The sequence below is a fragment of the Rhodamnia argentea genome, chromosome 7 (genome assembly GCF_020921035.1).
Source record: "Rhodamnia argentea isolate NSW1041297 chromosome 7, ASM2092103v1, whole genome shotgun sequence".
NCBI lineage: Eukaryota > Viridiplantae > Streptophyta > Magnoliopsida > Myrtales > Myrtaceae > Rhodamnia > Rhodamnia argentea.
In genome coordinates this window covers 385,368-412,043 of record NC_063156.1, presented here as the reverse complement: position 1 = coordinate 412,043, position 26,676 = coordinate 385,368, and the positions used below count along the sequence as shown (strand labels likewise).

At 39.8% G+C, this 26,676-nt stretch overlaps 1 protein-coding gene across 4 annotated transcripts; it reads right to left on the bottom strand.

Moving 5' to 3' along the window:
* Positions 1-910: 910 nt before the first annotated feature.
* LOC115740710 (ATP-dependent DNA helicase SRS2-like protein At4g25120) lies at positions 911-25,893 on the bottom strand. Of its 4 annotated transcripts, none has more exons than XM_030674282.2 (30): positions 25,597-25,893; positions 25,149-25,465; positions 13,154-13,572; positions 13,014-13,055; positions 12,594-12,757; positions 12,073-12,271; positions 11,305-11,361; positions 11,093-11,198; positions 10,876-11,009; positions 10,692-10,766; positions 10,461-10,586; positions 10,245-10,376; positions 10,078-10,161; positions 9,248-9,361; positions 9,029-9,129; positions 8,218-8,284; positions 7,784-7,834; positions 7,304-7,381; positions 6,799-7,008; positions 6,636-6,674; positions 5,679-5,750; positions 5,505-5,591; positions 5,370-5,426; positions 4,355-4,557; positions 4,164-4,257; positions 3,541-3,591; positions 2,679-2,741; positions 2,465-2,524; positions 1,616-1,678; positions 911-1,230 (listed from the first exon to the last, which is right to left on the bottom strand). In XM_030674282.2, exons 1-30 carry the CDS (start codon positions 25,746-25,748, stop codon positions 1,141-1,143), a joined length of 3,507 nt encoding a protein of 1,168 aa, XP_030530142.1. In that variant the 5' UTR covers positions 25,749-25,893; the 3' UTR covers positions 911-1,140. The 4 variants fall into 4 exon arrangements, with proteins under 4 accessions (XP_030530142.1, XP_030530150.1, XP_030530157.1 ...); XM_030674290.2 differs by having other exon boundaries at positions 13,154-13,576; positions 25,153-25,465; XM_030674297.2 differs by lacking the exons at positions 25,149-25,465; positions 25,597-25,893 and adding an exon at positions 13,892-14,134 and having other exon boundaries at positions 13,154-13,760.
* Positions 25,894-26,676: the final 783 nt, after the last annotated feature.

The following is a 26,676-nucleotide window of genomic DNA, read 5'->3' as shown; positions in this document are numbered from 1 at the left end:
CCTTAGGTGAGGGCCACGAAGCCCTCACCAGCTGGGGCCGAGGGTAGCAACTGGAGGTGAGCTAGATCTGGCGAACCCTTGCTGTGGCCGGTGAGGGCGTCGCTAACCCTTATATTGCTTCTACATTGTACGTCTAAGGGATGTATGCGGATGAGGGAATGATGAAAATTTGCAAAAAGCAATGCGAGTGCACCCACGTGTGTCACATATGATCAAAACTAATGATTAGCAAGACCTTTAGCATGTAGATATTGATAAGTTAGCATTTGAAACAACCAAATACAAGTCAGCAAGCAGGCTGAAATAAGAATTGGGTATTTCTATAAAAATAAGCAGTTTTAATACAGCGATAAGCTATGCAAATAAACACTGGCAATTTACATAATTATTACTTCCACTAGATGGGCAGTCACCGACATGTAAAACTAAACAAGTTATCAATTAAAATTTTAGCTATCAACGCATTTTGAGAAATTATCGACACGGAATATTGTTCCGTATTTTCATGCATTGACGGATCACCAGAAATGTCAATTGCCTGTCCTCTCTTTCGTCCACTACAAGGTGTATCTTTTTACCAAGTCGTGCATTAACCGATCCAATTTAAAATGCGGAAGCTGAAACGAATTGGAAAATTGACAAGTACCCAAAGGCTAAATCAGTCCATTCTCAGACCAAAATTTTTCATTACTCGCAACATTTACCATTCGATTGTCGCTGCTAAACTTGCATGTTGCTGTACAAACCAACTCCCAATTTTTCCCATCATACAAAGATGCTATGATCGTAAGATCGCATGTGCGTTAAATAGCCGAGTCATGAAGGGATAAAGCTGCTTCCAGTAATTTCAATGGTGGCAGCTGGAATCTGAAGAGGCATAACCGAGTCATGAAGGGATAAAGCTGCTTCCAGTAATTTCAATGGTGGCAGCTGGAATCTGAAGAGGCATCCTTAAAACTACCGTTTGCTGCAGCAGATAGCTGAATGAGATATGTCGCTCATCATCCAATCAACGCATCTAGCGCTCCCAGTGCTCCTCGCCTTGCAATCTTTTGACTGAATTCAGCAACTCAATTCACACATTTCATCAGATGTTGCATCCGGAGGCAGCAGTCCATCTTGTTCAAGGCTATACTTCATTTACAGTGATTTGTACTGCTCAATCAGTCTTGAAGCATGGAGGCGTGATGTCGGGGCAATTGTACATCCCAACTTTTGCAGATAAGAAATCTGTTATTGGACAGGAGAGGCAATTAGAAAAAGCTCATTCACGTCTACTTTAGAAACAGTTCATTCAAACTACATTTTTCTTGGCCAATATTCAAACTACTTCACATTTAGACCTTCTAATTAATTGAGGTTCAGCATCCTATCAAAAAGACGGTATGCAATACCAGTTGCAATAGCAGATGGAAATGGAAATGCAAAGGTACTGAAAGATTAACGTAGGGAGGAAAAGGACATTGGTGTCGTTGAAACTTTTTATCAACATATCACCATGGAAATCCACCTTAGGTGTGTCTCACCAGCCACTAAATGACATGCAAAGTCACTGAAGCAAAAACACTGTCAAAAGGCAGAAATACTTATCCATGATAATTAGAGCGCCGGATACCTGCTTTGATGTGGGTACTGCTGAACCCATGGACTTCTCTATCCTTAGTTTCTGGAAGTGCTCCTGCAAGAGGGAATACAAGAAGTTAGGAATGCAGGCAAGAATCAGCGCTTAGACACATGAAGGTTTGCGGGCAATGATCAGAAGTCCATGAAGGGTCATCTGCCTAAACAAATTTAAATAGTTTGGTCAGAAGAATATGGGTGTCTTACAGAGCAGTCTTACGTGCCCATCTGGGCAGCTCCCATCAGATGGCGACGAATCTTAATTGTCAGAACTACTTGTTTTTCCTCTGACATCAAACACTAAAAGACAAGTGCAAATTGAATATTCCTAGCACTTTTCAGAGGCTGTTGTAAGCTTAATCACTTGGTAGAAATTTCATTGAAATAAAACAAAGAAGGTTCAGCTTTTTTAACTATTCTGCCTAGATAGAAATAATGACCTAGTCTTAAGTTACCAAAGCTGAAAGTGAAACACAAAAGGTCTTATGATGGGCGGCCGGATCAAACCATATGACAAAAATGGAGTCGATAGCTTTTCCTAATATGCAATTCACATCCGAAGTTCCGCACAAAGTAAACATGAGTGGAAACAGTTGCATGGAAGTACAATGCGAAGAGGAAAGGAACCGAGGTAGTAAGCTCTGAGTTCCACCAAGACGAGACTCTACTGGTACATCCACTCAAGACTCTGTTGTTTGCGGATAAGCACCAACAGAAAAACATAGTAGCCCAAATAAGTTGCAGTACATTTGCATGAAAATACATCCTATACTATGGATTATTGACAAGATAGATGATCAGGATATTGAAATTCAGCGATAAAAGGAAGAGTTAAAAAAATTGCCTGTTTCTCCTGCTTCACATGAGCACGTTCAACAGCAGGCATTTCTTCCCACCTCAAAACCTAGTGTTACACAGATATCACACCAAAAAAATTCTTAAGTACTTCCCAACTTTTAATGCAAATATTAGCGGTACTAATCAGTGAGTTTGTGTTATTGTCCACAAACTTCCAATGACATCTTAATGTTATTTAAAGAAACGATAAAAGTACTCACGTATTGTGCATAGTGAATTGCATCATCAGACTTCAAGCAACACTTCAATGCATGCAGGAGATCCTGGATTATCATGTATGAAACATTCAGGGAGACAGGAAGTAAATTAAATGAAAGTAGACGGGCAAACTTACATATAGGAAATTTGCGATGTAAGCTTCACACCCAAATTTACACATGCAACAAAATGGAAGGCATAGTTCAAGTGTATCCTATCCACATTTCAATTGACACGATGGATACACTTCTCTAATCAGATTAAGCGAAAGAACAAAGATTTTCATTTTTGCTTGTTAATTGCGAAAGACAAAATCACCCTGTAAGAACCAGCTGCCTTAACAAATATCGGAAAAAGTTGAAGAAATGTGCTTACTGAAATGTCTAGCTAAATCATCATCTACTAAAGTCGATTTTCCAGGACCATTGCAATTATGGTTCAATCAGCTAGAATTTAACTTAAAATAACTCCTAGATTTCCTTGAGCAAGGTAAGACCAATAGCACATGAGTTCCTATAAATTCCTCGTGCACTTTCCATGGTGATGTTCCTCTATCTTAACCCAGATATCAGATAGTAGATAAGAGCATCTATGTACGCAATCCCTGTCTTGGCTGTTCACAATGTCCTCCTTGTCAAGTAATAGAAAGCCATATGGATCATTGCCCACTTCAACTTCTCATAGGATTCTTTTACTACCGTGGATGAAAGATAAAGGACCATAAGCTGTTAGAGGGGCGGTGGCTCTAACTATAGAATGCTTAATCCAATCTAGTCTCCATTGAGGACAACAATTCATGAAATACACAAACGACATGGAGGGCCCTGATTTTCAGTGTCGTAACTACAGATAAAGTTGCATGACCTTGTGCTTGTTCTTATTGATCCTCAGCCGCTCATCGATCACGAAACCAACCTGCAAGGAAGAACACAAGATTAAAAAAGGATGTAATTTAAAAATAATTAGATCCACACTTGAGTTGACTAAATAAAGAAAAATGATAGACGTGAACATAATCATTTTGCAGATAATAGACTAATTGATTTACTTAACAACTATAGCTCAATAATGTCAAAGCAATGTTAGAGTAACTGGAAAGATTCCTTTTATCTTTTTGCAGATGAAATCCAATGAAGAGAAAACCTATGATTCTTGCATCCTTTTTCTCCAGCACAAGCATAAAAATGGTTGTCTGGCATTATTCACTCATTCAAATTTGAATATAGAGATTAAGATTAGAATATTTCTTTCAATATGAATAAGATGAGCCAAAGAAAACAACCAGTAATCAACAAGTCAGCAGATACCGAAAGATCAATTTTAGGAGCTGGTTTAGTGGCAATCAAAAGGATAGGCAACTAAAAGCAGTACGAAATAATGGATTCCGAAAAGATAGCCAGACAGGCCAAAGTTGCCTTTCATTTACTATGAAACCCGGTAATTACTTTAGACTGATCAAATATCTATTCAAGGGGACAAGACATCACCTTATTAAGCAACCTTTTGGGATCTTTAAATGCTTGCTTTTTGGCCCATTGATGGAACAGATGAGAAACAATTGATCTGTCCTCAACATTAAATCTGTAATGAAAGAGATTACATAGACCAGTTACAGTTGACAGTCATTACGCAATATTAAATATTCTAAGTCATGAAAAATGGTCCACAAGGAAGTGACCTTTTCAAGAAACTATTTCCATTATAGACGTCCACCATAGCACCTGAATCCTTGGCAGCCATGTCATTCTGATAGCTGTGCTCACAGGGCAACACTCCGCCATCAGGACATTGTATTTCTCTTGTACAAATGATGGGAAACTCCACATTGTCCTTTGAAATGACTTCATCGTTGGGTTTTAAATCTTTTGAACTCATTTCAATCTACAAATCACGTGGCCACACATTCATGAGGGAATTGGTGGTGAAGGCTAAAAGATTGGACTAACCGATAGTAATTTGCAGAAAGAACAAGTGAAGGGGACAGGTATATTTGATCATGTAATTATAATGCTGAACACTAACCCATCTCTGCCTTGAAGAAGATGATACTTGGCAACCAATTTATCTCTTCTCATTTTTCTTGCTTTAGACAATAGACACGATTTCACTAAAAATTAGTTCTTCTTATCCAAACACAGGAAAAAGCGCACGTCACTGAGATGGAGCCAACATTACCATACAAGCATTTTTTATGACAACAATAAAAAACAAATCACACAACCAGAACACTAAAGCAATCCATAGCTATGACAAATAGGCCCTCTAACTTTCTCCTGGAACAAAGAGCAAATGCATGTCAATATTACTTACCTTAATGTAATAGAAAGCAACTCAAATTTGGAAAAGTCGCTGATAATTTCTGGATTCATTCTCCAGAATGATTCATCAAAGAAAAGCGTTCCTCAAATTACTTAATATCAGCAAGTTCATAAATCCATCCCCCTGCCCCCGCAAAATAACTATGGTGTCCTTCATCGATTTCATTTTATCTATTTGGGCTACATATCTCTTTCCCAGGTGCCATTTTCAAAACAAAGACAAAAAATTGTCCCCCTGGTGTTTCAACCTGAATCCAACTCACAACACTGTTGAGAAGGCTATAAAGTGTATGCTCGATCACCTCAGGCAACAAGAATGATCTGACCTGAAAAAGGAATTGAAAAGGTATAGTTAAGTGGCGCTTTGGTACTTACTTGAACATCTAGAAGATGAACCGGGAGTTCTCTTAGAAAACGTGACGGTTGCAACATCTGAAAAGGAGAGTAAAGGATTATATAACTAACTTGACGAAGAAATATAATGACTATAAAGTTTGATATAGGCCAAACCTGCCAACTAGAGTCCATCATAACATACAAAATGAAAAGTTTCTGTCGGGCTCGAGTCATTGCCACATATAAGAGGCGCCTTTCCTCCTAAGATTGAAAAAAAGTATCACGCCAGTTGTACATACTCCTCAGGAGCTGGTCATGGCTCTTAAAGAATTTATGCACCTAGCTAACCTCCACCGAAGTCCCAATCTCCGAAGTAGCACCGTCAAATTCATGCAACAGTGGGATCTCAGATTCATTTGCCTATAGCAACAATTGGAAGATATCAAAGTTTCACATATTTTTGCTTATGAAGACCTCTTCTTGGATAAAGAAACAAATCCAACAGACAGCTTTGTGTTGTTAATAATCAATGATACAATGCTGAGTCGTTCACATCACTAGTGCTTATCAGCATCTACCGGTGGACTGCCAATGCAAACCAGTGACTTGTTTTTACTATCAAGACAATTCTCTAGTATGTCTTTCACATACTGATTTAACTAATCATTTATTTAACAATGCTTCTTGTTATTTCCAAGTATCTTCAATGGAGGAGCTTAGCATGAATATAGATGCAGTGTATTCCTGAAACAAATTAGCAAATAGCAAGTGCTAAATTTGGTGAAGCCACTCCCAAACATTGTACTGAATAAAGGAACAGAACGCATGTTTTTTTTTTCAAGCTATGTAACAAAAAGATAGCACATAAGATGGTAACTTAAACTTGAGAAATAGCACTACAGATAATCTAACATACACAGAGAGCATGATGTCAATACATTCTCCCACTCATTCATAAAATTCTGCCACATCAATCACCAATTTAAACATACTTGTGCAGAACGAACATTACATGTATGAATTGAAATAAAATGCCCATAAATAACATTATCTAGAGTGTTTTCTCCTTAATTTAATCAAAATAATTAAAGAATAACTTAAAGTGGACCCAGATAATTCCAAAATTGAAAGTCTCAAAGTTATACAAGTGACAACAAATAAGGCTATGGAAGTTTGACACGGTGAGAAGTAACCATCACGATATATAGTAGAGGAAATGAGAAATCGAGTAAGGAAAGGCATATCAAGTGGCCAGTAGCTTAAAAGACTAGGTAAAGTAAATATGGCACACTGCTTAAAAAGTACCTTCACTATGAAAACAATGTCCCACTCTAAGCCTTTTGACTGCAAGTGAAAGAAAGCATAAGAAGTTTCATACCAGAAAGACCGGAATGCACAATAAACAAAACCAGTAAGAACAAACTTTTCCTTCAGTCTAGTGATTACTTATTATGTCTGAGAAAAGTACCTGATGAATTGTGGTCAATGTTATGGAATTTTCATTGTCATGTCTCCGAGTGCGAAAATTTTTGCCTTCTCTCTCACATAAATGATCAAGAAAAGCTTTGAGCACGTTGCCACAGCCTCCTACTTCTTCCTTTGCGTGTGTATTGCCTTCTACAGCAAGTGCACGAGTTGATAAGAAGCTTGAGACATCATCCAGTAGGTACTGAAGAACCTGCAGAGAAGAGGAACCCCATCCAAATTGGACTCTAAATACATCGAACACACTCGAGCTAACATTCATGTATAATTTTTCTCTATCAACATGGCTGACATAACATGATGATGAAATTGTCAAGGTGATTATTCCGTATAGGTAACACTACAGTACCTTTGACAGAAAGCACCTAGGACTGTCAGTAATTATGCCGTTTTGGTTTCTAAAAGATAAATATACATCATTATGGACAAATGTGGCTGACTAGGTGATTAAGATTCTGCATTATGGTTCTCAAGGACAAAAAGCTTACAGATCTAAGGTCATTGTCTTCATTCAGCAGCTTTCCTCCATCCACATCTAGAACTGCTCGTTGCTCAAGGAGGTACTTCTATGGGAGAAAATCATACAACAATTACTAAAACATAATCCGAGAAGCAATTAGCAAATTTATTGGAGACCTCTATAGCTATTGCAAGAAACATAGAAATTGCTTTGGATATGATCTGAAATGATAAATGTTTGTGAAATACTATTTGAACCAACTGATTAAAGATCTTCATGACTTATTTTATATGAGAGAAGGGACAGTTTCATTCCCCTTCATGTTAAGGTTGATGGAAGTCATTGTAATTAACCAAAGACCAGCACCATGATCTACAACTGGTGGACTGAAAAAGGAATGGTGGCTGTGCAAGCCCGAGTGCGTGCGCGATGATGACTGTGTTGTACCTGAAGTTCTGAAGAACTAAAAAATACATTTATTAATTCTAAAATGGCAATGCAGACGGACCTGTGGAATCATATTTGCCACTGAAGCAATCACAGTGGAAATCGATTGCTCCTGCAATGAAAAAAGACTACAATAACGAAGATCTATTCTGAATGAATATAAAGTCCATGCTAAAAAAGAAACATTCACAGATAACTACCCATGTTTGGAAACAACACCCCTACTTGAATTAAAACATTCACAGAGAAGATTATAAAGTCCATGCTAAAAAAGAATAACACCCATATTTGGAAACATAAAAGTTAAGTTTTGCCCCAAAGCAAGAAAACTGCCTGGTATTCTCATTTAACCAAAGTAAAATTCAAAGAAAGAGAGGTTTGCAATGCTGATTTTCAGAAATAATATTTTCCCTCGAAGGTATCAGACGATTCAAAGCAACTATAACCTCTATTCATACTGACAAGAGGTCGAGGAACTTAGAAATAGCAATTTACCCTGCAAACCAGTCTAGATATCATCTCCAGAGTTGACAACACCTTGCGTCCTTGCGTAAGTTGACTCCTGTAAAAAGTACCGATCAGATCCTTAATAAGATGTCAAAAGAACAGAATAGCAAGATAATAGCACGAGATAAGATCCACGAGGCAGTTCACAAACTCAGGTAGCTATATGAATGAAATGCTACCGACAACATACATTGGGCCAATTTAACATCCTAGCATCCCAACTTTTACATCATCATGAGTCTCCTACTGCACTCTTTAATAATAAGTGCCATGACAAAGAATCAAATGATAGAACACCCTTCAGTATCTAGTTAAACCTAATACATGTATACCTGCTGGCTGTTACACATAGGGGCATATGTCAATTGTGGGTTAATAAACAATGTTTTTATATCTGTACCTATGTCATTCAACGGGAAATCTTATGCTATTCTCCCCTATTACAAATGACATTCATGAAATCAAACAATGTAATAGGTATCACATCACTTAAACTAAAAGCATAATAACTGTTCCATCCCTATAACTTTACAGCATATAAGCATGATACATTTCATGCTTATAGCATTACTGCAATCAAACGGGCTGCTAGGTTGCTTCACAAATCCCATGGCTGCAAAACCAAGTAATCCTATTTGAGAATAGACATCTGAATTAACAAAATCAAAGAGGAAAGCCGGGAAAACAGTCGTTATATATACTGCCAGACAGTAAACAAATGATGTGTAATTCAAGGAAAAAGAAGAAGAAATTCTTGTTCTCATCACATGATATTGTGTTTAGAGTCGAGAAAATAAACCTCTTAAATGTTCCAGAAATTTTTGCACTGAAGATGTCAGAGGCAACGGACATGAAGCTGCACTTCCTCACAGTTGATATCTTATCTATATGGTTAATTACCTGTCAGAGAGAGAGAGAGAGAAAACGAGTTCAACACTTGTTGGAAAAATTAAAAGGCATGCATGAATATCTTGCATGCCCTAATAAATTGAACCAGCCATCACTCGAAGACTCATACCCTCTTCTTTTCCTCTTTCTCAAAAGGAAGCAAAACCTTCAAGACTTGTCGATATGGACCATCATCACAGCCAGGCACTGCTGACTTCAGCATAGCAATTATGGCTCTAACTACCTATGGCAGAAGAAGGTTTCAGTCAACAAACAAGCATAATTCTTGTATGAAATTCTGCAGTTTGCCAGCGAATTAGATCAACTATTTCAATATTAGAGAAGGAGTTGTGTGTAAAGACTTTACAAATAAGTTTGGTTATGTCAAAACAACATTTTGGTCCTTTACAAGAGCTCAAATTTAGTTAAAAAGTCATTAGGAACTTCAAATCCATTTTCACTGGAAACTTCACCGTATTATGAAAGAACTGTTATGAAACATAACTATGCGGTAAAACAGGAAAGACAATTCAACAAGTTGTTCGCTCATATGAGACATCTTAACCAGCTAGCAGACTGCTACATAAAGAGATCCCTATATAGTCATAAGCAAAAATGAAGTCCATGCACACAAACTCGGTAGCTTCTGAGACATACTCCGGTTGATAAATTGCACCAGTTTTTATCATAAGGGCAAGCATAGCAATCATATATATGGGCTTGGGAATGCAGCACAGAAGATTTGAGAAATAAGTGGCTTTGGAAGAAAAGAAGGGCTACAAAAAAACTAGTTCGTGCATACTCCAATGGAAATATCAGCAAAATAATAGATTAACTCTGTTATTAACAGAAAATTGTTCTAAGTTTCCACGTATGTTAGAGACTTAATACTGAAATTTAAGATAAGGATATGACAGAGCCTTGAGAGTATGGCGATCCAGAAGAATTGAGGGGGGGAACCTTTTTTCTGTAAAAGGCCACACCATGCAAGTTGAAAGGAATTTTTCTTTCTCGAAAGGCACTTTGGAATGGTTTCCCAGAGACCTACAGAACCAGGATCATCAGAACAAATAGTCGCTAAATGGCTCTTTCCATCTATATAAAATAGAAGAACAATGAAGCTTGACCTGCCTACGGTAAAGGATAGCAATATCTCCATAAGAGCAATTAGCAGTGGAACCACCAGACATGGCTTCCAGAATCTTGTCAATAACAAATGTACACTGCGCATCCTCATTGCGACATTCTTTGACAGTAATCTACATATTTTAATCAATTCAGTATAAATTTATTGCTTGTGCCCCAAATTATTCTTCTACCAATAGGAAAGCGACAATAGACACCTTAGATCCTGTGGAATTGTCAGTGAGAACATTCTTAAATTGGCGCCTCTTCACATTATTTTTAATAAGTGATGATGCAGCCTCGACAATACACCTTGTGGAACGATAGTTTTTGACTAATCTAATCTGCACCATAAAGGCTATGTCAAGTCTAGTATGAAATACAAGCTCTGCTATTTTAAGACAGAGATAGGGAAGGGATCATAGAAAAAGCAGATTAGGGAAGCTGACCTCTTTATGCATTGGAAAATCTTCACGAAAAGAATCGAAACCAGATATATTCGCTCCACTAAAACTGAATATTGACTGCAGCACGAGTACGGGGTTTAACTCCAAAAAATGTAAAGACATAAATGTTTTGCAGTGACTTGCCAAAAATGGTCAAGATGTGGAAACCAAAAACGCGTGGACATACTTGATCATCATCTCCAACAATAGTTATGCGGTTATGAGATGCAAGAATCCGCAAGAGATTATACTGCATGGCACTCGTATCTTGGAACTCGTCTATTATGATGGCCTTATACATATCCTGACATTCCTTGAGCACTTGAAATTGGACATTGATAGATGTTAACTAGACTTGAACAATAGTTACTAATTTGAGGACTTCATATATAGGAAGTACTGACCTTCTGGAAAATCAGTGAGCAACTTCACGGAACAGCTAATTAGGTCATGGTAATCCAAAGCATTACAAGATCTCAATATATCATTGTAGTTGTGAAGAATTGCAGCCTAATTAAGGTCAAAACAAGAACTCAACAGCAGAATAACAAAAGAAAGTAAAGGAGCGAACTTTAATATTTAAGCTGAAGATATATCTAAAAGAGAATCAGCTTACTCCAGTATCATTGCCCGGCTTACTGCAATCTCGAGGTGTTTTTCCGGAAGCTTTAGCCTGAAAGAGAGAGCCTAATGTTTTGAAAAAGTACCTTTATACTTTTTCCCAGGTCAAACAGATGATATCCAAACAAAAACAAGTAGATTCAAGAAGCCACAAACATGTACTTGCTTGGACTTTGTTGCTCGTTGAAAGGTGAAAAGGTACTAGAAACCAACTCAAACACAAACCTAGGAGTCATTTATAGTCCGTAAGATACACATAATCCAAACAAAATAAGATGAATGATTTGAAGTGCCATGGACCCTTCATGAACCATACTCCCTCCCTCTCACCCCCCCCCACAACCAAAGAGAAGAGAAGCTTTAGCCTCAAAGAGAAAACGGTGCCATGACATAGAAAGTGGCCTATTCTCACTCTCTCCCTCCAAAAACTTTAGCCTGAAAGAGAGAGCACAAGTGCCTTGACATGTACAGTGCCCCCGTACTTTTTTCACTGGAAAAGCAATAAATTTTCCCAAAAAAGAGTAGTTTTAGGAGTGCCAAAATTGTGCTTGTGAAAAAGCGTTCCCCTTCCCTATGCTTTATCTGCACCTTTCACCTTTAACCAAATCACATGGCATGAATATCTGCGAAATCTAGGAGATGACATCAACTGAGAGATGATATTTCTTTCTTATATGAAGATAAATTTTACTGTAGCCCAAAACTGAGAATCTGAGAATGATTTTTAAACTTCAAGCAAAATGCTGCATAGCTGGCCACTGACCTGAGTAACAAACTTCTGCCACTTCTTTGATCTATCCTTGAAATGCTGAGGAGATGTCAAGCCATTGGGATCTTCAAAAAGGTCACCCACATCATTATTGTGTTTGTTATTTTCTTGTTCTAACAATCTTATGGCCTCAATTACTGCTTTTCTCTGTTGTCCATGGCCAAATATCTGAAACTCTGTTGTACGTGCTATCCTATATAACAATCAAATCAAACTTTAAATAAGTCAATACTTCATTATGAGAGGGAAATAATTAGGATAAGAATTTTGCGAAAGAGATGTCAACATTGGAACAAAGATGATCCTGAAAGAAAGATGAAAATTGGAAGTGAATCATATATTTGTGAAACATGGGAAGCTCCGGTGAATGCTGGGAGGAGATTTAAAAACCAATATTGGGACTACAGAACATGCAACCAATATACTGCTTTCATACACAAACCCAGAGGCAAAAAGTATGTTCTCTTTAAAGGTATAGATCTTGGAATGAAAAAGGTAAAATAAAAGAAGTGTACTTTTCAGCATGACTACGGCAGAGTTGCAAAGAAAATGAATGGAATGTGCTGATTGTAAGGTCTTTAACTGCTTCCTTCCCAGCAATAGCTCCAATTCTGTCTCTCATTTCAGAAGCAGCTGCAGTAGTGAAAGTCATTGCTAGAATGTTTGAAGGATCAAGACCCTGGAAAAAGTATCAGTTGAGAAAGAATACTTAATTGAGATGTGAGACATTCCACGAACTTGGAGATATGAACTGTTTCAATTTTAATTGAAGCAAAAAATCACATAGGACTTCTTTACCAAAAAAAAAAAAATCACATAGGACTTGCTAATTGGAACATAAAAAGGACCAAAAGAAAAGGTCAAATAGAAAGTAGAAGAGCTAGCTTGTTGTTTTATGCCAAAGACGAACAATCCAAGGATGCAGTAGGAAGTACCTGATTAAGTAATGTCAAAATGCGCCCAACCATTGTTGAAGTCTGAAATGAGAAAGAAAGGGAGTCACCGTTGCTGCGGAAGAAATGGTAAATCATTTTTGGGACGAGTGGAAGAAACAAATGACAAGAGAGAAGAAGACCTTTCCACTGCCTGGACCAGCAACAATCATCAAAGGAACTGAGATATCAGTGCAAGCCGCTTCTTGTTGCCTTTCATTTAGAGAATCCAAGTATTTTGAGTACCCTTCAGGCATGCTCGTGCTCTTTACAACCCTAAAGTCATCATCATTAGGACTTCCTTGGTTACCACTCCCAGTGTAGTCGTCAACAGCAACAAAAGCGGCACCGGTGTCAAGATCAGCAGGGCAGCTTACTTGAGCTGACGAGTCCCCTTGAACGAGGCCACCGTGACCTCCTGACCCGCATGCCGAAGATTTGCCCTCTGACAATGCATCAAGCTCTTCCAAGAGGACATCGTCAAAAGCATCGTCTAGAATGCTACAATTTGAAAATGAATCCCCAACGCTGCAGCATTCAGCTTGTTTCACCGGAGTCCTAAAAGAGTCCAATTCGCATCCGTCCCGTCCACTAATCCTCGCCTCTCGAATCTCGTCGACTGACTTAACCTCACTTAGACCGCTATCTAGTGGCTCAAATCCCTTCGACAACGGTGTGTTCGTCGAGATCTCCGAAAGAGGAACTCTTCGGATGCTCGATAGTGGGGAACGCGTAATCGCATTTTCAAGCCTGAGTTCGACACGACCGAATGCATACAATCACTGAGCACCAAAAGGAATCGATTGCATAAAACCCAAGCATCGGCAAGAGAAGAAGGTGGAAGAGGAGCGAAGCGAGTGACATATGGAGATCGACCGTACCTGCGGCGGAGAGGATCGGGGAAGGAGGGAGAGAGGGAAGGGCGCTTGCGAGCGAGCAGGGCCTTGGCAGCTCGGAACTTTTGGGAGATTCGAGCCATTTGTGCCTCCGTGATTTGTTCTTGAGACGAGGCGTCGGCGTTGTCGCTCGACATCTCTTCGAGGTTTTCGGGAGCGAAAAAGACGCTTACGCAGTCGCAGCACAAGCCTAAGCGCGGAGGTGAAGGCTTCGACTTCGAGCATCTGCAACTGCTGGAGACCGGAGCTGGACTTTCCCCCCTCTGCTGCCGAATTTCAAAAACTTTTTAAATGCTGGGTCTTTTTGGCAAAATGCAAAATTGCTTTAATTTTTTTTTTTCTTCTCTGTTGTGACAAAAAGGCCGGCCCATCTTCCTCCATAAATCTATAATAGGAAAAAAGTGACCGAGAGCGGATGATTTATATCAGATTATAAGCACAACTTGAAGGGCTAGACCAATCACTATTTGACAATTTCCATTGTAGTCTATGCGGCCAATTTTGACGGGATATTGATGACTTGAACGCCGGCCACTCTATATAGCCACCTGACGATGACATGGAAAATTTTTGAATTTTTTGAAAAAATAATTTTGTTTCCTTTTTATTGTTCCCGCCGGCCATTGGTCAAGGCCCGGCGAGCCCTCACCCACAAGTCCTCACCAACCACAGAGAGAGTCGCAACCCTCACCCAACTTTGAGTCGGGGTTGCGAGCCCTCACCCAAATCTGAGCGAGGGTCACAAGCCATCCTAACTTCATTAGCTGTTGGCAAGAACTTGTTGCTCTCATCCCGTAGCTCGCAAATGCCGGCCCTTAAAAATAAAAAGAAAAAAAAAAAAAGAAAGGAAAGGAAATTAAAAAAATAAGAATTTTTCATGTGAGCGTCAATCATGTCACGTAAAATGGCTAGCGTTCTCTTCATCAATATCCGGTCAAAATCGGCTAAATGAATTGCATTGACAAATTGTCAAAAGATTTACTATTAAATTGAGCAAATTAAAATATTCAAGATTAAATTGGCATAAATGCAATAAATTTAGGATTTTTTTCGATAATTTTCCAACAAGGAGTGACGGTCGGCACGAGCACACCTCCTTGATACCTTTCTCTCCACCTTGCACCTCTCAGAGTCACCGCAACGACATCCCAAACACCCCATATCACCAACCAAAGCACAGCTATCGCCACCATCATATTCCAACTTTCGGATTATTCTATTCAATCCTCGAGTTGGTTGATGGCGAATAACTCCGTAATTAGGATCAAGCGATGCTGAGTGCTTATATAGAATATTTTCTCATCGTTCTCCATGAATCTGGTCAACATCGACTTAGCCTGGCGGCGGGCTCAAATTATGCGCCAGGAGAATTTTTCCGAGTCAACCGATAGTATTTGTCAAAGACAAAAGAGAAGATACTTAGGCCAACATAATGAAGTTGCACGAATGTCATAAAAAAAATAATTATCCCAAAATTGTTGCAACAACAAGCACCACCACCATCATCATTCATCAGTCAGCACCACCAATCTATGCTTTTGCTGTGATTTTCTCACTAATTTCATGGAAATCAGCCGAACATGTCATCCTAAGTCACTTACGTTTTTGGTCAGTCAAAAGCTAAAGTCAACGTCGAGGGTCCCATTATACACTATAGTGTGGACTTGTGGAAGACTCGCAGGCCACATTCATTCACTTATAGACCAGATCCGTCATGGACCCACATGTACGGATCTAGCTGGAGTTATTCTTATTGGGGGCTCAAAATATGTCTATAATGACAAACAAATCAAGGAGGCGTGTTTTAAACATGAAAGCAATGTTCTTGTACGTAACAAATCTACCAAAAATTTGTACAGCATAGTTTTCGTCTATACATATATAACAGTTATATTGTTGGGACAGTGTATTAACCTTGTTGTCAATTCACGTGGGGGTAATTTGCCTTCAATAGCGATTTTCTACATTTAAGCAAAAGTAGCGTGACGGGTCAAAATAAGTGGCATATATCTGTCATAAGATATTGCGTGATGGTTTGAAAAGTTTTGAGAAGTACAAAATTTGTGAAGTTACAATTTTGTAAGCACCTTTGTTGTATTTCGTTTCTTTTTAACTCGTAAAAATGACGGGCCTAGCTCATTTTGGCATCTTGGGTGAGCATTTTCCTGACAACTTGCTATTGCTTGAAATTGGTCAAAACTTGATGAACAATGCAAAATTCTCATGAAATTAAGTGGCCGATATCAACTGGTCCAAGATTATAGGTCTCATGCATCAAGCGGAACGGATTCAGAATAATTTTCAAGGGCAAGCGTAATTACGAGACGACACCTCTCTCGAAATCTTTAACACCGGACGACATTTCATAATAGATTTCGGAAAGAAAAGAAAAGGGAAGATTGGCTAATACAAGAGAGACGTGATAGTTTTATTGATCCAGGCCATAGCTACATTACATCAGAGTGTCTCCAGCGAAATCCGTCGCGCTTGAGTATAATCTCTTATTCAAGTAAACCCTTTATTGTAGTAGCTATAGCGCAACCGCTTGCGGGATCGATCCTTGCTCAAGGGGTGGTGACACCTGCACCCAGTAAATTGACACGTTCAGAGTCAAGTCATCAGCAGGTTCTAAAGCTTCAGTTTCGACGATAAAACTACAGTAATGGAAACAAAAAAGGGGATGGAGATGAACTGATCATCATTGAGCTTCCGGCCGGTTGGTAGACACACACATAGAGAGAGAGAGAGAGAGAGAGAGAGAGAGAGAGAGCGCGCGACGTACTTCCACATTTTAAGTTGTGAGGGACGGGCCTTCCACAGCCCTCGACCTGCTTGATGGTGCGATCAACACCGAGAAGGGCAGCGAGTTTGGGGGTGACATAGGGGCACACGCACTCGAGATGGGTTGCCCTCACGTTCGCGCAACACTGGGGAGAGGGCTGTCTCCCGAACCTCACCGGCCAGCAGTTAGTCTCCAATTGCTTCCTCTCTTCCCTGCACTGGCCCGGGCTCGGCTGGCCGCTCACTGACTCGATGCTCATGGTCGCGACTGTCGTCACAACCACCACCAGCATCATCGTCACTCGTGACACTGATCTCATCCTTGATGCTCTATCTGCTCTCTCTTACCTTTTCTTTTCTTGGGCTCTCGAGTCGTACGAGGCTTATGCCTAAGACCGAAGAAATGCCCTTCAATTTATAGACATCATGAGCGGAGAAATCTGGCCGGCCACGAAGTAAACCGGTCCGCCGGAACACATGCTTTATGTTGACATCTACGCAAAAGATGTCCAAGACCAAGGAATTTACGACATGGAAAAAATGATCCAGTAGTGTGTTGATGTTACGTTGGGAGACCTAGGAAAATCGTGTTAGTAACGAGACTTTTCAATAGAAGCGCAGTTAAAACTACAACAATGTGTAGAAGACAACATTCATATTGGAGTCATGCATAAACTTCATAAATAATTTCGGTGACCTAACACATACTAAACACCCATATTCATGCGAAAACCGGACAAAGACAAGAAAATTATATTATCTCTTGAATGTGTGAAGTATCAAATGGAGGAAAACTTACGTTATATATCCAGCAAAATGCATGATTTAATAACTTCTTCTAGAGTCGAAATGAACGTTCTTAAATAACATCTATACTGAACAATAATAAAGTTGAAAGGTAATTCTTGAACGTAGAGTAGAGGTTAGCTACTGGAATGCGGTGACTTTGGAAATCACATATGACTGCTCTCTTTCTAGTTTGGCCTTCAGCTATTGTGGGCTTTCGCGATTCATGTTGAATTTGAAAGTTGAAGTAGTGCTGCCCCAGCGATTGCGATTGCGATTGCATAAGTTACCTTCTGACTACTTTCCCACAAAACTGATGAAGATAGGTTGACTGCGTAGTTGACCCGCAAAAGACCTACTATTGCAGAATTCTTCTCCGAAAGTGATACGATGAATTCTTACTTGAGAGGTAATGGAACCATTTGGTTGCGCATTTAACGGCCATTTGACTATCAAATCAGCATTTCCGTCCAAGCATTTGAGGGACTGACTAATATTACGCAAATCAAAGAAAAATCTAGAAAGCTGCTTGTCTAACAATCTAATAGTAGCGTCGGTTATTTCTAATCGCATGATTTTCCATCGGTGAGTGTTTTATGCAAAATACGCAGTAATGGTGTGTGGTGTTAGAATATATTATTATATAGGCTTTATTAAATTATTATTGTAAATATTAATTGGTCTAATAAAGAAAAAATATAAAGTTTCCTATTTAGTCTAATATGGAGTTGGATAGTGTGAGCTGAGATAAGCCTCATAATGAGGGGATAGGTTTCCATCTCTATAAATAGAGCTCAAGTTCTTCCTCTAAATCCTAATGTCCACATAACCTCACATAAAGAATGGTCGGAAGCGATACGTGAAAGGACGTCTCATTGAAGCCAATGCATAAAAGGGGTTCATAGAGAAGAAGCTCTTGAGCATTGGATCGTCGCAATTCCGCATAAAAAATGATAGATTCGAAATAAGGTGGGTAAAATTTCTCTACTTCGTTACGATAATTCATGTATCTAATCATGGTGATCTTGTGGCACTGCTAAAGTTTGTGATCGCAGCTTACATGTGGTATCAGAGCCGATATGATTTAGGTCACGAATTCACGTTTTGGGTATTTTTTTTTTTCAGAATTTTATTCGGTAAAATATATCATTGATGCTTTGATTCAGGAGTTTTGGGGTATTAATTAACCACCCCTCTTGCGCGAAAAATTTGACAACGATTCAATGATTGAACAGAGGGAAAATTCCAATTAAGGGCCTCAACTGTTCCGATTTTTTCAAATAAGAGCTTTAAGTGGACTTTGTTTCAAATAAGGGCTTAAAGTGCCCTCTTCATTTCAAATAAGGGTCTGGCCGAAGGGTATTTTTGTCTTTTACTTTTTTTTGCAATTTTTTTTCTGCTTTCCTTTTCTTTTCATTTTATCCTTTCCTTTTTTCTGTTCCTTTTCACCCTCCCCTCCCTTCCCCCAGCCACGGTCCACCATTGACATCTGACCTGCGCAGCTCAATCCTCCAAAAAAGAATGGCACAGCTCAATCCTCCCAAAAAGAAGGCACTCACCGTCTTCTCTGGAACAATGAGCACCTCCTCTTCAGGTCCAGGCTGTCCCCCCACGTTGTCCGCTCTCCATCCGTCCGAGTCTGTCGAGCAGTTGCTGGCTCCGCCGGATGGTGCGGCAGCCGCCGGTTCCACATCCCAAGCCACACCACCGGCTGATGGCGAAAAGCCTGAAGAAGAGCCACCTAACGAAGATGTGCCGCCGCCGGTGCCACCATCGACTGAAAATGCTCCTCCAAACGTCGATATTACTGTAGAAACTAAATCGCCCAAGACAGCAGAGGCAACTTCAGAGGACTCCCAAGAAGTGCCGCCACCGTTGCCGGCACCATCACGAACTTCCATGAGGCCCAAAATGGATGCAGCCTCTCATTGTGCATGCGGCGGGTCCTACACAGAGACTTCTAAGATGGAGGAGGACTCCGGCGCATCGCGGCCGAAAGCGAACGTCTAGTCCCACCTGAAGAAAGCGGTGAATGCGCTCTTGCGCGCGGGCTTGGACTTGATGTGAGTGTCGGAGAGGACGATCTTCACGACGGGACTTCCGTTGGTCGGCAAGTGCCGGGCTTTGACCACCCTGACGAAGAGGCAGTGCATCTTCTCCACCAGATCGAACGACGACCGCTCTGTGACGACGTTGTCCAACGAGTCCATTGTGTATGTCCTGGTCATCAGCGGCATCGGAGGATGTGGACCATTGAACCCCGCGAATTTGACTTCGAGGACTGATGCCGAGACGGAAGCAGCCATCACCTCCGGCGGCAGGGGAGGTGGAGGCACCCAATGAGAGGCTGCATCCATTTTGGGCTGCATGGAAGTTCGTGATGGTGCCGACGACGGTAGTGGCACTTCTTGGGAGTCTCTGAAGTTGCCTCTGCTGTCTCGGGTGATTCGGCATACTACTTGGCGGCTTGGTAGGGGAGGGGGAAAAGAAAAAGAATAAAGGAAAGGAAAAAATGGAAAGAAAGGGAAAGTAGTAAAAAAAGAGAAAATTGCAAAAAAAGAATGAAAGATAGAAATACTCTTCGGCCAGACCCTTATTTGAAATAAAGAGAGCACTTCATGTTCTTATTTGAAACAAAATCTACTTGAAACTTTTATTTGAGAAAATCAAAGCACTTGAGGCCATTAATTGGAATTTTTCCTTAAATAGATTTTGACGCGCTCTGTCGATGAAGGATTTGACGCTGTGGATATTTGTTTGAAGTCAAAATCTTTTCTTGTTACAACAATAGAACTACAAAAAGAAGGAAAATAAACAAAAAAATAATAATAAAAGAAGGGGGCAAAAACTGGTCCATCAAGAATCCAAATGCATGAAAGGGTTTTTTCCTTCTTTTTTTGGCGTTTTGTGCCTACACATTCGCCTAAGTTGGCGTGTTCTTCTTTTGTGGGGTCAAGCATGTACAAATCAAACTTCCTCCGACTCATCGTTGAATTCCCTTCAAAGAAAATCAGTACTGTTACTGTTTCGCTAAATAAAAAAAAAAGGCTATGTATATATATACATGTTCGGATTATATGGAGCACGCACCAAACAGTCCCGCGCATGCTAGATCTGGGCCCGCACGTGCACGGCACATGCAAGCTAAAGCCACCTGACATCACTCAAGCCCGGGTGACTCGACCCATCCAAGTGACTCGTCTCGGCCTGTGACCCCGACCCGAAGCGGTTAACGGTTGACCCGGGCTTCCCGGTCGAACCGATCGTTGACCGGTCAGATCGGTTAGCACGACCTAGTCCGCTGGTTCGATCAAGGGAAACAGTTGGACATATTTTCGCATCTGACCGAGACCGAACAAGCGCACATCACGTGTCGGTTCGTGGGGACCACGAGCAGAGAGAGAAAGGCAAGCGTGAGGGCGCATTTGTGATCCGTTCGAGGTATTTTAGGTATTGGCATGCTCGTATGCTTATGTTTTTATCAGGTGGTATATTTATTTTACATGCTTTGTGCTTTTTATGAAATGAAAAATATCTATGAAACTCCAAATATGTGTATTGTTTGGGGTATTTTTTGGTGTATTTCTATGTATTTCTATATAGTTTCGTAAAATAAAGGTGCAAGCTCACATGTAAGTACCATATACAAATATGTGGAGTGTAATTTATTTATTACATGTATGTGGTTTAACATGTATTATTGGGTGTATCAATGTGAATTAGCACGGCATGTGATTTTGTGGATAATTACCCCTAATTTCTAAAATTACATGCATACAATAAATATGAAATATAAAGTTTATATCCCAAATTAAAAAAAATCAATTGGGTTGTGACCGCCAAAGTGGCACATTTGATTGGGTTTAATAAATAACGGTTTATAAATTTTTGGGATGTCTCCTGTTTTAATGCGTAGTTATACTCTCAAAGGTGGTATTGTTGTATGAAGGGTTACATGTACAGTACATGATTGAGAATTGACTAGTCCAAGTGTTTTCATACACCTAAAAGGTGGTGATTAATGAAGATTAAAGAAAATTCTCACTTCTGCTGTAATGTAGAAAGCGTGCAACCGTATATCATGTTTTTTACCCAAATATGATTGTATGATGATGAATGTAACTATGAAGGTAAATTTTCACATTATTCTAATTATAACATTGATTATTTTTTCAGTCACCGTTTAAGGGAACGACAACTCTGTTAAAATTGAGGTTCATATTAGTTCAAATGTTAAGAACTGAATGGGGATTTTTTGTTTACAATGGACTGGCGAATATTAAAGATGTTGCTCTTATTAAATATAAATATGCATATCTCACTCTCATTAGTGAGGAATCCTGAAAAGCACTATATGTTGCTAGGGATAAGAGCAATAGAATCTGCTTATTTTTTGCTATAAAGAAATCCATTAAGGAACATTTGAAAAGTGTTTTTGCCAGTTGATTGTACTGTTAAATAGATGATGAAAGCCTTGGAGGCCTGGAACCATGTCTTGCCTAACATTAAGAGCGGTACACATATGCAATGATTCTTCAACATCGGGTGTGATGGTTCCGGTAAGATTAAAGATTACGTCTTAAAAATGGTAGATTTGTATATTAAGAGGTTTAGAAATCATATTCAAAAAGGAACTCATAAACCGCCGGTTATTTTGACGATTTGGGTCCATGAAAATTTTTTTTTAAGAGGGATGATGATCGTTACTTCTTTTATAGGAAGAACGGTCACATAAAGAAATACTGCAATAAAAATAAAATTTGATTGTTTAAATGTGAGCATAAAGATTATGATTCTTTAGTATTTCTTTATGAATCTAATATATCAAAAGCCCCATCTTGTTCGTGGTGGCTAAATATCGGCGCAACAAATCATGTTGCGTTTACCATAAACCGAAAGATACCAAATCAAGTTGAATCAAGCTCATTGTAGAAACAACTAAATTCGATGTTGAGTTTATGGGAATGTCATTTTGGATTATGGTTTTAACTTGACATTAAGAAATACATTTTTATGCACTTTTCTTTAAGACTGGACTTTGTTTCCGTATAAAGTCTGGACTTGTGTAGCTATTCTGCTGAAATAAAGGACACTAGTAGTTCTATGTTCTTTGACTTAGATAAGGTTGGGTGCTGCTATATGCCCAATGGATGGTACATATTGTGTTTAATTCCCAATAACATATACGTCGCTTATACGGCTGAAAGATTGGTTTCAAAAGATCTTACCTAAGCAAAAGTCTTACTCGTTATGGTATAAATGTCTTGGTCACATATCTAAGAAAATAGTGAAAAGACTGATAAAGACAAATATTCTGCCCACTCTTAAAAATGACCTAGACACAAGAGTAGATTGCAGTATATGTAAGATGACTAAAATAAAGAATCAAATTGCAGTCTACAGTTATGACCTATTGAAGGTCACTCACACTGATATAAGTGGATCATATACGGCAATATTGTGTGGAAATTTTTATTTCATCACATTTTTTTTTGGAATATATTTCATCACGTTTAAATGATGATTTTTCTCTATATGGTTTTCTGTACTTGATTAAAGAAAAGTTTAGGTTTCGTGACAAGTTCAAGATATTTCCAACTATAGTCAAGAAACATTTCAAAAAAAAAAAAAACATACAGGTCATCGGTTTTGACCGAGATAGTGAGTATTTTTGTAACGTCCGAGGGTTCCACTTGCACACTATTGTCCGCTTTGGGCTTTGCAACTCGCATGATTTTGTTTCTTTGGGCACCTAACCCAGAAAAGGCCTTATGCAAGTTAAAGAGCCCCCAACCTAGCCCATGACTCCCTCCTTAAGCGATGTGGGACAAAGAGATGTGCACCCCCTTAGCGGGATGTCAAATACTCTCCCCCTTCAGCGGCATAGTGTTCTCGTTGTGCCCTCGGTGGCACTAGCGAGTGCCCATTGCGTCCCACACGCTATCGGGAGTTGGCTTTGATACCAACTGTAAGGCCCGGGGATCCCACTTGCACGATATTGTCCGCTTTGGGCTTTGCAACCCGCACGGTTTTGTTTCTCTGGGCACCTAGCCCAGAAAAGGCCTCATACAAGTTAAAGAGCCCTAAACCCCTTATAAACTAGCCTATGACTCCCTCCATAAGTGATGTGGGACAAAGAGATGTGCACCACCATAGCGGGATGTCACATTTTGGCAGGTATGGTGATGCTGGATAACTTAAAGAGTCATTTACCAAATACTTAAGAAAATTCTGGGATAGTAACTCGGTTTGCTATTCGTGGGAGTCTTGAATTAAAAAGGTGCGGCCGAAAGGCGCAATTGCACCTTTATGGATATGAAGAAGATTATGATTTATAAAACCAACTTATATGATTTTCTGTGGGGTGAAACTTTGAAAGTAGCCCTCCTTACCAAAAAAAAAAAACTTTGAAAGTAGCCCTTTATATTGTAAATCGCGTTACTACCAAAACTGTTCCACTGACTTCTTTTGAGTCATAGACTGGATGTTAATATAGTTTAAACCATATTAAGGTTTGAGATGTTCCAGCAAGCTAAAGTTACATAATCCAACATTAGACAAGTTGGACTCCAAAATAACTCAATTTTATTTCGTATCTAACCTAGATCATTTAAAGGAGTATTGATTTGGAACAAAGACGATCCTGAAGGAAAGATGAAAATTGGAAGTGAATCATATATTTGTGAAATATGGGAAGCTCTGGTGAATGCTGGGAGGAGATTTAAAAACCAACATTGGGACTACAGAACATGCAACCAATATACTGCTTTCATACACAAACCCAGAGGCAAAAAGTATGTTCTCTTTAAAGGTATAGATCTTGGAATGAAAAAGGAAAAATAAAAGAAGTGTACTTTTCAGCATGACTGCGCCAGATATGCAAAGAAAATGAATGGAATGTGCTGATTGTAAGGTCCTTAGCTGCTTCCTTCCCAGCAATAGCTCCATTTCTGTCTCTCATTTCAGAAGCAGCTGCAGTAGTGAAAGTCATTGCAAGAATGTATGAAGGATCAAGACCCTGGAAAAAGTATCGGTTAAGAAAGAATACTTAATTGAGATGTGAGACATTCCACGAACTCGGAGATATGAACTGTTTCAACTTTAATTGAAGCGAAAAATCACATAGGACTTGCTAATTGGAACATAAAAAGGACAAAAAAAAAGTTCAAATAGAAAGTAGAAGAGCTAGCTCGTTGTTTTATGCCAAAGACGAACAATCCAATGATGCAGTAGGAAGTACCTGATTAAGTAATGTCAAAATGCGCCCAACCATTGTTGAAGTCTGAAATGAGAAAGAAAGAAAGGGAGTCATCTTTGCTGCGGAAGAAATGGTAAATCCTTTTTGGGAGGAGTGGAAGAAACAAAACGACAAGAGAGAAGAAGACCTTTCCACTGCCTGGACCAGCAACAATCATCAAAGGAACTGAGATATTAGTGCAAGCCGCTTCTTGCTGCCTTTCATTTAGAGAATCCAAGTATTTTGAGTACCCTTCAGGCATGCTCGTGCTCTTTACAACCCTAAAGTCATCATCATTAGGACTTCCTTGGTTACCACTCCCAGTGTTGTCGTCAACAGCAACAAAAGCGGCACCGGTGTCAAGATCAGCAGGGCAGCTTACTTGAGCTGACGATTCCCCTTGAACGAGGCCACCGTGACCTCCTGACCCGCATGCCGAAGATTTGCCTTCTGACAATGCATCAAGCTCTTCCAAGAGGACATCGTAAAAAGCATCGTCTAGAACGCTACAATTTGAAAACGAATCCCCAACGCTGCAGCATTCAGCTTGTTTCACCGAAGTCCTAAAAGAATCCAATTCGCATCCGTCCCATCCACTAATCCTCGCCTCTCGAATCTCGTTGACCGACTTAACCTCACTTAGACCGCTATCTAGCGGCTCAAATCCCTTCGACAATGGTGTGTTCGTCGAGATCTCCGAAAGAGGAACTCTTTGGATGCTCGATAGTGGGGAACGCGTAATCGCATTTTCAAGCCTGAGTTCGACACGACCGAATGCATACAATCACTGAGCACCAAAAGGAATCGATTGCATAAAACCTAAGTATCGGCAAGAGAAGAAGGTGCAAGAGGAGCGAAGCGAGTGACATATGGAGATCGACCGTACCTGCGGCGGAGAGGGTCGGGGAAGGAGGGAGAGAGGGAAGGGCGCTTGCGAGCGAGCAGGGCCTTGGCAGCTCGGAACTTTTGGGAGATTCGAGCCATTTGTGTCTCCGTGATTTGTTCTTGAGACGAGGCGTCGGCATTTTCGCTCGACATCTCTTCGAGGTTTTCGGGAGCGAAAAAGACGCTTACGCAGTCGCAGCACAAGCCTAAGCGCGGAGGTGAAGGCTTCGACTTCGAGCATCTGCACTGCAACTGCTGGAGACCGGAGCTGGACTTTCCCTCCTCGGCTGCCGAATTTCAAAAACTTTTTAAATGCTGGGTCTTTTTGGCAAAATGCAAAATTGCTTTAATTTTATTTTTCTCTGTTGTGCCAAAAAGGCCGGCCCATCTTCCTCCACAAATCTATAATAGGAAAAAAGTGACCGAGAGCCGATGATTTATCTCAGATTATAAGCACAACTTGAACGGCTAGACCAATCAGTATTTGACAATTCCCATTGTAGTCTATCCGGCCAATTTTGACGGGATATTGATGACTTGAATGCCGGCCATTCTATATAACCAGTAGACGATGACATGGAAAAGTTTTGAATTTTTTGAAAAAATAATTTTGTTTCCTTTTTATTGTTCCCGCTGGCCACTAATCAAGGCCCGGCGAGCCCTCACCCACAAGTCCTCGCCAACCACGGAGAGAGTCGCAGCCCTCGCCCAACTCCGAGTGGGGGTTGCGAGCCCTCACCCAAATCCGAGCAAGGGTCACGAGCCCTCCTAACTTCATTAGCTGTTGGCAAGAGCTTGTTGCTCTCATTCGGTAGCTAGCAGATTTCCGCCCTTAAAAATAAAAAGAAAAGAAAAAAAGAAAGGATAGGAAATTAAAAATATAAGAATTTTTCATGTGAGCGTTAGCCATGTAATGTAAAATGGCTAATGTTCTCTTCTTCAATATCCGATCAAAATTGGCTGAATGAACTACATTGATAAATTGTCAAAAGATTTACGATTAAATTGGGCAAATTGAAATATTCAAGATTGAGTTGGCATAAATGCAATAAATTTAGGATTTTTTTTTTGATAATTTTCC

Excerpts from the sequence above, each read along its gene's own strand:
- LOC115740710 (XM_030674282.2), bottom strand. The coding sequence starts at position 25,748 with ATGTCGAGCGAAAATGCCGACGCCTCGTCTCAAGAACAAATCACGGAG. Across the intron at positions 10,767-10,875 it reads TTGTTGGAGATGATGATCAA|TCAATATTCAGTTTTAGTGG; the intron begins GTATGTCCACGC and ends CTCGTGCTGCAG. Across the intron at positions 2,742-3,540 it reads TCAATAAGAACAAGCACAAG|GATCTCCTGCATGCATTGAA; the intron begins GTCATGCAACTT and ends ATGATAATCCAG.